The sequence below is a fragment of the Eucalyptus grandis genome, chromosome 2 (assembly GCF_016545825.1).
Source record: "Eucalyptus grandis isolate ANBG69807.140 chromosome 2, ASM1654582v1, whole genome shotgun sequence".
Lineage (NCBI taxonomy): Eukaryota > Viridiplantae > Streptophyta > Magnoliopsida > Myrtales > Myrtaceae > Eucalyptus > Eucalyptus grandis.
In genome coordinates this window covers 17008095-17021682 of record NC_052613.1, presented here as the reverse complement: position 1 = coordinate 17021682, position 13588 = coordinate 17008095, and the positions used below count along the sequence as shown (strand labels likewise).

Sequence of the window (13588 nt, the reverse complement as noted above, 5' to 3'; positions counted from 1 at the left end):
TCCCCACTCTCCCTCCTTCCTCCTCCTCCCTCCTTCTTCCTTTGGCTCCAAAGAATCGCCAAAGGGGTGGGTTGGCCGATCCCGGACTAAAGACATTAGAGCAAGCCCTCGCCAAATTCAGCGAGGGGGCCTTGCGCTAGGTTTAGCGAGGGCTCGCCTCACTAGTCGTGAGCTTGCACCCAAAACCATTTACGTCAAAAGATCTTGATGATCTTTTGACGACCAGCTAGTGCCTAGCGATGGCGGGCGAGCCCTTGCTAGATCCGGCGAGGGGGCTTGCCGTGTGTTTGGCAGGACCTCCTCGCCAGATTTGGGGCTCACCCCACCGTCGATAGGCATTGGCTGGTCACTGGAATCCAAAGTAAGAAGGAGGGGTGAAGGAGGAAGAAGGAAGAGGGAGAAGCCAAAAAGAGAGAGAGAGAGAGAGAGAGAGAGAGAGAGAAAAAAAAAGGAAAAAAAGTCAAAAAAATAAAATATTATTAAAAAATGTCATCGGCTGCCACGTTAGCGCCAACCGGCCCATTTTGGCTAGATGGACTGATCGGAAATAATTGTAAAGGTTTATGATTTAATTAGTCGAAAAAATAAGTTTATGAATAAATTGGCACAATTACAATAAGTTTAGGATTTTTTTGGTAATTTTCCCAAAAAATAGTTGCCTGTCTAATTACTAAGAACCTACATACAAAATTTTTCACGCATCATAACTCAAAAGCATTTTCGGAGAACTTGATGAACAAGGATCAACTTCTATTTGTCCACAACCAAACAGATTGTCCTTATACTTTTTCTAAACAAATTACAGAAGGACGATTCTGCTATTCCGTAGAGTAAAAATTGGATCACTGTTACATGCTGGTAAAAGGTGAAAGACGTTTCTAACTATCAAATTCTGTTGCTAACGAAACTTTGACCGGAAGTAATGCATTGGTAAATTAACTATAACATTTGAGAAAGTATCTACAGTTACTAGATATTTTTAAATTACCAACTAATTTAATAATTTACCAAAAATTTTAAGTAACTTACCTATAGGTTAAACTTACGAATGTTTTATAGAAAACTAGTAAGATGCAAGTGCATTTGTATTGTTTTAAATGTTGATACCAAAGTGAATTTTCGCAAGAGAAATATGATATATGAAGAAAATAATAACAAAATAAATATCCACATAAATCAAATTCTGCACTGGAGATTATGTGAAACTTTATTTAAAGTTAATCCAAACCTCATAATGTAGATTTATCTTCCAATTAAAAGTAATCATAAGACATAATATTGCAATGTTTATTTAATATTAATATATGTATATGCAATATTTCGAGCATGTAAAAAAATACGAATTAAAAAAAATAAAAAATGGAAGCATCAGGTAATGATGTAAACGCCTCTCTCTTAATAACTTTCCTTGATTTTGTTGATTTCTTCACCCTGTGCCATCGATTGCTGTGGAAAAGGCGAGCAAGCTTTTGTGTGGAATTTTCATGAGAAGAAGGCTCAAGTGCTAGACCTAGCGGCCCTAGCATATCTATAGAGTAAAGGCTCTTCAATGGAATCGCACTCCATAAGCCTTGTTTTCAAAAGCAATAGATATAATTGGATGATCAATCTATTTCCCTAGCTGTTCTATCGCTAGGCAAGAGGACGCCCCAACAAGGGGATGAGAAGAGTCGCTTTTTGTCCCGTGATCTCTTACTTCATGATGAAATAGACTGAAGGCACTGACCGATGTCTCAATTGAAAGGAAATGAGGGGAAGGAGTTACATATTGGGAACTAAAAGGAGAGATTCCTTGGATGAAAAGCCCCAACTATATTTGAAATTGAATTTGTCATCCATTAAAATTCTCACAGTGTTGCTTCTTTCTTCCCTCTAGATATAAAGAAATACTTGTTGGAAATCGTCGATTAGATTAGCCTGACCGAAAGAGGCATGGGACCTTTTTGTCATTGCCTGAGAGTTGTCAAGCCTGGACCAATTTAAGACAGACTCGCTTCCTACAGCAATTCTTCACTATACACTTTCTACATGTCATTTCATTCTCGGCCACATACTATTGGAGAGAACAATGGGAGGTTCAATCAAAAGCATTTAATGCAAACTCACTTCAATGATTAGGCAAATAAGCAAGACGAATCTTTTCCTCTTTCCACACACTTTTGAAAAGAATCTAGTCAGCCCATCTTTACTATACAATATAGAATCTTGAATAACATTTTCAGAGTCTATGATTTCAAAAAATTAAATTAAATTAAATCGCCATTTATGTTTATTAAAAATGTAAGCACATTCATCATTCAATAGTCAAATTATATCACCTGCAAATTTTTACCGATGCTCTCAGCTCATTGTTCTTTCAAGTTTCAGCACTTGTAATATGTTGAAAACGAGATTGGACTTTTTTCTTGAATAAATTTTGTTCGAATCAACATCAAGATTCTCATGGGAAAGTGCTTAATAGTCCCCTAAAACGGGAGGATTTAACTTATTGGTTCATGTAGTAGATCGACATCCTGTAATTAATGCTTTAATCAAATATAAACAATTAAATAGATGCGGATGTTTCTCAACACATTAACGAGCATCATCAGAGTTAGTAATTTTTGCATTCACAGTTCTCAGTAATAAACATGCATATTCATATTCACATGCAAATAGATATGGATATGTAGAAGATAAGGAAATAAAGAATATTTATTTAATTGCGTACCTCAAATTGCCTACTGAGTACTTGGATGTTGCTTTCGTGCAAATCAAGTTGAGCTGACTCCGCAGGACTAGAGGAAGATTCTAGGATGCAAGGACGACATTCAGGCCATTCAAACCATTTTAGTTCATTAGGAAGATAGATAGCATCTTGGAAAGAGTTATGCACATTCTTCATGATGAGCTTCTTCAACCTTCTCAAATTTGCAAGAGCATTGGGACCTATGTTTATCTTCTCTGGCTCAGGTAAAAATAAAACTATCGACTGTAATGCATCTGTTACCTGTATTTATAGAATTTGCAGTGCAATTAATATACAAAATTAAATAATGAGAGCAAAATCAATATCAACACCAGCAATTCTTACCAAATGCCTTGACAGAATATTACGAAAATCATCAAAAAGCCATAAACTGCTACGTCTTCCAGGATCATTGGGATATTCTCGTCTAATGATATCCATTGCCATCAATTGAATCATGTTACACATCTGTAGGGTCTCTCTCTCTTCAATGACCAAGGACTTCTCAACAAGAACTTTTACTCCAATAGTAGGTTCAAAGTCGCAGGAGTCAAGAACTTTCATATACTCTTTAGAGTACCCCGTGAAGAAACAGGCAATATCAAGGTAGATTTCCCTCGCATTGTCATCTAGTCCATCGTAACTCCACTTAAAAGTATCATTGCTGGTTTTTTTAAGAATTTTGGCGAGAATACGCAGTGAACTTTCCCACTCACGTTCACTTCTACGATACAGGAACAACCCAATTCCTTAAGTGTTAAAGGATGTCCATTAGCATAATGCAAAACCTTATCCACAAGATCCTCCTTATACTGTTGTTACTTGGAAAAGCATGTCTACGGAGAAGTTCAAAAGCATCGCAATTCTCTAGAGGTTTAACTTCATAGATATAATCTTCATCTATCCTACGAAAATTAGCAAATGCTTATCTCTCGTTATAAAGATGATCTTGCTTCCTGCACCATACCACTCCATTTCCAGATAAAGCATCTACCCGACTTCATCGCTGACATTGTCGAGAACAAGGAGAACTTTCTTGCGGTAAAGGTTATTTTGCATTAAACTAATACCTTTATGAACATTAGACACCACTAACCTTTGTCCTAGTAATATGTCAGACAACAATTGTTTTTGCAAAGCAGCTAAATCCTTGGGACCTTCCAAAGCTTTGCAAACATCTGCCAAAAAACATGAACCGTCAAATTGCCTAGAAATATTATTGTACAAGGCTAAACCTAAAGTTGTCTTCCCTATGCCTCCCGGTCCACATAATCCTATCATGCAAACATCCTCATCAGACTCAAGTTTTAACATTGAATTCAGCTCTATCAGTCGAGGATGTATCCCAATCAGATGCTCAGCAACATGTACGGGTCTTTGGTCAATCTGCATAGAGATCTTGCTCACAATTTCCTTTATAAGCTCCGCTTCAACTCTGAAAAAAACTGAAATAGTACTTGACATATTGATTCGGCAATTTAAAGAAATGATTAAGTTTCATGAAAACAGAGTGAGGATGTGACTAAGTAGATATAAAACAGGGACAAAACAATGCAACACATCAATTAACACTTAATCGTCATTCAAGGTCCACCCAGACAATTCACTGGCATAAAAAAGAGCCTTCTTCCATCTCTTCACTTTGTGCGAATCTTTCCCGAAATTAGACTCATGTTTAGCCATATCTTTCCCATAACTCCCTTTACCCCATCTCACTTCTCTTGGTTTCACTTTGTAAAACACTGGCAACACAATCAGGTCCTTCTGTGTCTTGCACTCCATGATTTTCGCTACCTCTTCCAAACACCATGACGAGGAAGCGTAGTCCTTGGAGAAAATGATGATTGCAAATTGCGATTCCTCAATCGCCTTCATAAGTGCTGACCGTATTTGATCTCCTTTCCTCATTTCCTTGCTGTCGATGTAAGTGGATATACCATTCTGGTATAGAGCTGTATAGAGATGACTGAGGAAGTTATTGTGAACGTCAGTACCCCTGAAACTTAAGAAGACATCATGGCTTCTTTTACGTTTCAAGAAGAAGAAGAAGAAGAAGAAGAAGAAGAAGAAGAAGAAGCCATTATAATTTGGTAAAACAGGGTAGGTGCTGATGAAAATTTGGTAAAACAAGGCAGGTGCCGGTGAAAATGAAGGTCCGAGATCTTAAAAGGAAAGCTACTCCATTGGCTTCCCCAGTAAAATACTCGGCTGTGGCTTCCAGGAAATGGTATTCGCAACCGGCTATATTTTGTTCCCCATTGCACCTCCTGGGCATCTTCTTCATACCCAGAGGCATGACTTTCTTTTTCGTGAGTCGACAAAGATTATTGTATTAACTTTCGGCCTTGACGGCGAAGCCAATTAAAGGGATGAGGGAACTCGAGGGAAGGAGGCGATGGGGCCCGCCGGCCTCAACAAGCTCGGCTCGCGCTTCGACGTCGTGGAAAACAAGCGGATGCCGCCGGTCAACATGAGATCAATTTTTCCTATCATAATTTCATTGAATTAATATCAAAGAAAAATTTTAAATTAATATATATTAAATTTATTACAAATTAATTTCTTGACAAAAAAAAAAATTAATATATTTGTAATAAATTTATCATAAAAAATCCCAAACAAGTATATTTATAATAAATTTACTTTTTATTAATTTATGTTAAATTAGATAATTACCATGAAAAATCACAAATTGATATAATTGTGATAAACGGACGGTAGAATCCAAACTAGTCACATGTCTTCCAACTCAATAATTTAGTAGTAAAATTTAACGTAAACTAACATAGATAAATGTAATTTATTATAGATATACTAATTTAGTAATTTTGAAGATCAAAAAAATAATTTAAGATAATTATATTGTAAATATACTAATTTTGAAATTTCCATTACATTAATCCAATTTCATACTTTCCTGATTTGAGGTTTCTGGGAAATGGCTTCCACCTCCTTGAATATCGTTTTTTTTTTTCATTACACGAAAAATAAAGTATCTTAAAGGTTGTCACGAATTGTGCAATTTCCTTTTCCTTACCAAAAAAATAAAAATAAAGTATCTCATCTCTCTAGTCCTTTCTTTTTTCTTTTCGGCACCGTGTGCACCACTATCGTAAGTTTGACGGTCAAAGATTGTCGGCATCGAGCACAATGATCTTTCGTCGATCAAGAGACAGCTGTCTGTTCCTTTTGCTGTCGAGCATCTTTCGGCGTGATGCTGATTAAACAGAGATTTCAAGTTTCTTCTTCATCTTCTTCTAATTTTAATTATCTGTGGACGTGGCGGTGCCAAAAATAATAGAGAAGACAATGGGGATTTCCTATAATAGACAGTTGTATCGTGCCCCTGGTTTTCAAACCGGCCAATGCCCATTGCCTTAACTGTTTTGGAAATATTTTACGGCATTAGGACAAACCCATCGTAAACATGATGAGATCATCGTAAAAATCATCAGATTTATGATAAATTTGTCTTTAATTACACCATAGCACTGTAAAACTTTGTTAATTTGTTGTTTCATAAACGTGTTGTGCATAGTTTCCATCTAACTAAAAGATGATTTATTTATTGAATATGATATATGATTGAACACATTTAACATGTTTAAATTAAATATAGTTATGTACGAAAATTCTGCAGTAAGTTGTTTCGTATATCTACCTACATGTGTCACGTGCACTAACATTAGCTCGCATGATTAATTAACATATGTAGGTACGTGTCATAAATTTGTGAAAATGGTTAACATGGATAAGTCGCAATTGTTGTGTAAAAAAGGTCCGAACTATTTGTTGGAAAATCCTGAGTTCTATTATTTCATTCATCTATGAAGTGTATTTATGAACATCTTGCAGTAGTACATAAGAAGATCGTTAGCTCACGAGTTGCTTGGGCTCGACTTGATGACTACTTGAGATCAGTTTGCTTAGTTCTAAATGGAGCTCGAGTGTGAGCTACTCAAGTTTTTTGCCGAGGCGAGCTCGAGCTTATCGATATTCAGTTCGATAGGCTTGTGAGCCTAATCAAGCTTTCATTATCTTTTTAAAATTATTTAATAATTAGAAATATAGATAAAAAAAATACTAAAAATCTCATAATATTCGAGCTTATAAAAGCCTAGATTGAGTCTTATGTTGATTGTGATCAAGTGAAGTCAAGTTGAGCTCGAGTATCTTGATTTTCTACTCGAGTTGGGCTCGAGTAGGAAATTTGATACTCGATTGAGCATGAATCAAGTTTCAAGCACCAAGTATTCGAGTAGAGTCAAGTCAAGCTTGAGCTTAGTAGTGCTTCAACCTAGCTCTACTTAATTACACCTCTAGATACTCATAAAAAGAGGAAAAGTGTCAAAAAAGTCCTAAACCAATGGCATAAGTATCAGTTCAGTTATAGACCTTTTAATTGGTCCAATATAATTCTAAACATTTTTATGTTGGTACCAATTCAATCCTTTTGGCCAATTTTGATTGGCTAGGGTTGACATGAACACCGGTCTACTAACAATGCTAATGTAGTAATTTTTAAAATAATTTTTTTGAATTTTTTATTAACTTTTTCATTTATTCCCTTTTTCCCCATTTTTCCTCTTCTTTCTCCTGGCCTTCTTCTCCTACAGTGGCTAGCGAGCCTTCGGTGGATACCAATGCCATAGATTTAGGATTTTTTGAGTACTTTTCATCCATAAAAAAATTGTAAATTATACGACATTTCACTGTTTTGAAATTGTGTGACGGTTTATTGTAACTAAGAACCAAATATCGTAAATTTGAAATACTTTTAATTGCAATAATTTACAACAGGTTGGGACACAAGATTGTAACAAAGAACATGAATTGTGAATATGGAAAATGTTGAAGAACAACGATTTATAAAGAGTTATAAAATTCCGTTATAATCAAGAGCAAAGTGCCATACATTTAAATTATTTTTTCTAAATAATGCTTGCTCAAAATGTTTACAACATCACATTGGAACGGAGAATAGAATGTCCTAAAAGTCTTCTTTTAAAAAAAAAAAAGGCGATGATTTATAGATGTTTATGGGCGATCTATTGCAATAAAAGAAAAGAACATTAATGATTAAGTGACACTCTTTAATTTATAGTGAAAATAATGATCTATCCTAGATCATAAAAATTAAATAATAAATAATTATAAATTATTTTACGGGTCACTACTTTGAAAATTTGTGATTCATAGCAAGTTATTATTCATAGTAGCTCAAGAGTTATTATGCTAGCCAAGGCTTTTCTTCTAGCAAAACAAAGCAAACCCTCGGGAAATAAGAATGATTTAGGAGCCTTTTATGGGCAGGTGGCCCCCACTACATTGTTCCTACTTTTAGAACAAAAGGCGCTCATATCTAAAGCAAATCCCAGGCAACACTCTCGAGTCTCAACCCATTCTCATCAGTCGTCCATGCTGCGACGCTGAGGAAGACTACAAAGCAGATGTCGTTAGCGGCCAGTCGGGGTACGACGAAACTATGAGGTTATTGCGCTTCGAATCTTCATTAAAGAAGAGTTGATTTTTCGCCATGTTTCATATTCTCTTCACAAAATCAATGGATTTACTAGAGGAATATTGCACTTTGATAATCGTAAATATTTACCTCCTTAAATCTACAAAATCAACGGAAATCTTGACGGTAATACACTATGACAATTTGGTGTTAAAAAGTTATTCTATTGAATATAAATGTACGCATTAAAAGGGGCAACAGATTTAATGGAGTTGTTACGTAGTACTATTATGATAGCTAAAATTCGCATGACTACAATACTATTTTGATAACTAAAATTCGCATGACTACGCCTTTCTTGCAAAATGATGGCGCTTCCATTTTTTATAGTTGTTTACGAAATTAGTCTCTCATGGTTCGCTTACTAGAGATAAATCAATATATAATGGGAATAAAGAAATCCAAAATTATAGTGCAGGCTTATTGGGTAACTCAAGAGGATAGCTTTGACGTGTAAATCAATTGTGATATCCTACACAAAATGCATTAGCTATGCAAGTAGAGAGATCCTTGTGCCAATTTGAGAAAAGGGATTCGATTTGAGTATGTTTTCACCCATACTCAGTACTTTACATTTTTGATGCATTAGGCATTCTATTACGAATTATATATGGATTACCTTTTCCTTTCTTTGCTTTAGCATGAAAATAGATCAAGCTTTTTGTTCAGTTGAACATAATGTGATTGGTTCTAATGTATAAATTCAAAAAACAAGGAACTTTGTTTAGTTAATTCATTGCAATATTTCTTTTAATTGTTTCATTTCCGCACAATTACCTATTCACCCCTTCGAGGTGATAAGTTTAGCCATGACAGTTTTAAGATTTAATTGTACTATTTTAAAATTTTAGGACTCAACTACATCTTTATGAAAAGTTTTAGGACTTAATTGTATTTTTTGAAAATTTGATAACTCAATTCCAATTTGGACTTCTTGTGATCTTAACCCCCCCCCCCTTTTTTGTTATTAATAGAAATGGCTTGATAGTTATTGTTAGGGAAATTTTAAATAAGGACATGAAGTAGAGTCATTTCATAAAAAAAGAAGACTAAAAGTGGACATCCTTTCAAAAATTGACATAAAATGGCTAAATCAATCTCATATAAGAGTCCCCTGTGCAGTGGCACCAATGACGACGGCCCTGCAGCACCTACAAACCCTGACCACAACATCAAATCTGTAGATTTTAACTCTCGAGCACAGCACCGGATCGGAGGTGCATCAACATGAGCCACCTAGCTCTGAATAGCAGATTGGACAAGACGAAGAGGGGTCGGACTTACCCGATCAGTAGAGACAGTGATGATGGATCCAACTCACCTCCCGGCCCCTATCTCATCGAAAGACAGGATGAATGCAGCCCTGACTGTGATCGCCTTCCCTTGTACAACCTAGAAATGCCCAATTCGAACCAGAGGCGCATCACCAAAGGCCTGCCCGAGCTACACAGTAGCTGCGCCATGCGAGATCGCGGCAAGCTCCCCCTGACTAGCGGCACCAATGATATGAAGAATCTGTAGCACCTACAGATCCCGACCACAACATCAAATCTGCCGATTTTAACTCCTAAGCTCAGCATTAGGGAAGGAGGCACAACAACGTAGCTCACCCTATAAGGAACTGCTAATTAGAAGAGAGGAATAGGGGTAGGACTTACCCGAATAACAGTGAGGGCGAGGTTGAATCTGACTCACCTCCTAGCCCCGATCTCACCGAACGACAGGCCGAATGTGGCCTCGAACCGGCACTGAGCCTCGCTACGACCAGAGGGAAGATCGGGGGTCTCTTCGGAGCTTACCAGCAACAACCCCCCTCTCGGGCAACTGTTGCATGCATATGTAGAGACTCCTTTGGCAGGATACGGGATGGGTTTGCTAAAAACATTGAGGTGAGTTCTACTGAACAAGCGGAGGCCGTAGCTTTGATTGAAACCTAGATTTTATCTCCTCTAAGCTTACCCCAGATATTTTAGACAAAGAAATAATAGTTCAGTCTAACTGTAGTATGCTGGTGGAGTGTCCTCTCCTCAGCTACTCTAAGTTGGGCAGTATAGCCCTTGTGGACCGGGCCAAGCACAAAATGGAAAATATTTTTGGACTCACACTAGCCCATTGTAATTGCGTTACCAACAAAGTGGCCGATTGGTTAGCCAAAGCCTAACATATAGGTTGTCTCCCTAGAAACTGTATTACTAACCCCCGTATGCTCTTTTGGATTTACTTTGTACTGATGCTCATGTTGTATTTGTTCATAACTTGACCGAGTAATGAATTCCCGCTTTTTAGTTAAAAAAAAACAAATAAAAAATCTCATAAGAGTCTCAACTAACTGGTCCGTCAGATGTTTGCTAGTCGGCAAGCATGTGATTTTTCCAATGGACGGAACATGTGTAAATTTATCCAAAAATTACAAACCCTAAAAACAAAGGAAGAAACCCGCAAAACGCTTTTTCCTTGGTTTCGTTACATCGTCTTTCTTTCCTTTCGGTTTTTTTTTTTTTTTTTTCCAGAGAAGAAGACAAAGCTCAGGTAAGGCCCACCTCCTGCTTGGTTAGACACTCACGTGTAATACAGAGCCTCGTTTTTCTTTTTCTTATATAGAAAATAAAGCATCTCATCTCATTAAGGAAATACTTCTCTGGGACTATATGGCAAATTTGTGAGTGATGATCGATGTACCCATAGATTGGTAGACGGGACACGAATTGATTGTCATTATTAAATGAAAGATTTATAGGTATCGAACACAACAATCTTTGTTTAATGTGAAGTGAAAGTAGTCCATAAATGGTATTGAAGTATGTGTTTGGACTCTAGAGACGACTGCAAAACCAACTTGCATTTTTAATTTGGACGGAATTCTACACCTCAACTATATATAATACAAACCTTATACCCCGTGGCTTGAAGTCTAAATACAAGATAGGCCATATATTACTTAATTCTCAATAATTATATCAAATTAAACAAAAAATGAATATTTCATATACAACTTGGAAGTTACAATTTAAAGAAAAAGTTAATCGAGTTCCAACTCCAAAAGTGGTGAGGACATAGAATTTAAAGTTCATGGACCAAATAAAATAAAATAAAATAATTACCCAATCAGTCTTAAATATTTTATATTGATGCCAATTTAATTATAAATTTTTTTAATTTAGTTAATTAACTCATAAATCTTTACGTGAAATTCTAATGTAAATTTTTCAGTTAATTTTCCCTGAAAATTGCTGGGTTGGTAGTCCATTCATCGCCGGCCATACTACATGGTACACCTCCACGTTAGCAATTTTTCGCAATAATTGGCTGAAAGAACCACATTCAAATTTAACACAATGGATAATGATTAAATTGGAAAAATCAAAAAGTTTAGTACAAAATTGTCAACTGTATAACAAGTTTAGAATTAATTGGATAATTTTCCCAATAAAATCTTCAATCGCTAGAGCATCTCAGTTGTTCCATCATTATGCCAAGGAGTAATTATTAGGTTTATCTCATCAGCACAAGATTATCAAATTACACCAATTACCATGAGGAAAGAAGATAAGAAATCATCTTTGACCATATTAAACACTAGAAATTTTCAATTAACAAAATAATGAAAGACATCATAACAAAAAGTTCTCAATTAAAGCAAGAATGCAAACATAACAATAAATCGAACATTGGTTAGTTAGATGAGAAGAATAACTTGAAATGGAGAATTAAAAAGAGACATTTCCTTTAAAAGATAATAGATAATGTAAAGGTAAGTTTGGAAAGCTAAAATTCAAACAAACCTCACTTTTTGGTTTTTTTTTTTTTTTTGGTCGAAAAAAAAAACTTGATCATATAGATTTAAGGCACGCTGAGAATCACGCAATTCACCAATACGACCTACATGATCATAATTTGTCCACTATAACGTGCTTGAAAGTCTTTAATTCTAAGAACTAATTTCACAAGCCACACTAGCAATCACCGTTCAGTCCATTTTCCTTCAATTTTGGTCTTGACATCTCCAAAGTGCAAAATTGCTTTTCTTCAACGATTGATTTATTATTTCTTTAATTTAAAATCATGAGTTTAAGTGAGATATCTTTAAAATTTTCTGAGATGTGGTAAAAGCGGGAACTAAAATTTGGCCAAAAATGATTTATTTTAAAGTAATTTTTATATATAAACCCACTTTTACTCGGATCAACACATACTCACACCTCAACTCATGTATATTTGCTCATCAGTTTTAGAAAAGAGGAGGGGATGAAAAACAAGGAAGATAATTTGTGATGTTGTCTGTTGGCTCTTGATCCTGTTTTCAAGGCTTTTTTATGCCACAGTTTTATTTTAGAGACTCAGTTTGGTGATGGCAGTATGTTGGGAAGCTCGATTTGCTATTTGTCCTGAGATAACATTCTTCTTCTTGAAGAAATATTACTTGATTCAATATAACATAGCATGTGGTTCGTACCCTCTTTTTCTTGTGTCCGGTGGATTCTCTTCCCAATGAGCATGGGAAATTGCGAAAGTTGGTAATAAAATGTGGATTTTTTACCGGTCCAACACACCAAGACAACCATTCTCACGTCCAATCAATAAAGCATGTGGCTCACAGAATCGATGATGGAGCACCAACCAGGTGATCCCAAAGAAATATCATCAACATCTCCAAAAGTACACAGTTTCCTTAGCCAAATGAATCTGGTCAAGATTACTCCAGAGGTTGTCTCACCAGCTGGGCCTTTAAATATTGTCAATCTAGGACAAAACAACAGTCGCCAGTCATTATGGCAATTGAGGGCGCTCATGACAACTATTATGTTCCAGAAATAGTTTATGGAATCTATTTCTAGAAGAGTTTCTAAGAAAATAATCGTTTGATAACGACACAAAATTTTTACTCTAAAAATAGAAATTCATTTAATAACAACACAAAATTTCTTTCTTTCGGACGCGACAATTGATGACCTTTAATATAAAAAATAAAATAAAAATGATTTAGTAACAAAAAAAATGAATAAAATAAAATAAAATAAATCATAAAAAATAAAAATAAAATATCATTTTATTTTAAAATTAAAATATCCTTAAAAATAAATATATTTTATTTATTTTATTTTATTTTATTTTACGAATAAATTTATTTTAAAATGAATAGCAAAGCTCGGTTGTCCCGCACTCGAGCTATCGATATTCCGACTCGATTGCTCCGCCATCATCCGTTTGTCCACGCTGGCCAATAACGGCAACCCCGAGCCATATCAATCGCCTTGCTGTGCTTGCTGAATTTCTTTTGCAGGTTTTTCCAAACGCTCCAGTTCAATCCATCGGGGAAGTCTCGCGTGTTCTTGCGATCG

The 13588-nt window shown here is 35.7% G+C and overlaps 1 protein-coding gene across 1 annotated transcript; it reads right to left on the bottom strand.

Annotated features, from left to right (window-relative positions):
- Positions 1–3718: 3718 nt before the first annotated feature.
- Positions 3719–4785, bottom strand: LOC104416834 (disease resistance protein RPV1). The gene is made up of 2 exons (XM_039306828.1): positions 4305–4785; positions 3719–4163 (listed from the first exon to the last, which is right to left on the bottom strand). Exons 1-2 carry the CDS (start codon positions 4634–4636, stop codon positions 3719–3721), a joined length of 777 nt encoding a protein of 258 aa, XP_039162762.1. The 5' UTR covers positions 4637–4785.
- Positions 4786–13588: the final 8803 nt, after the last annotated feature.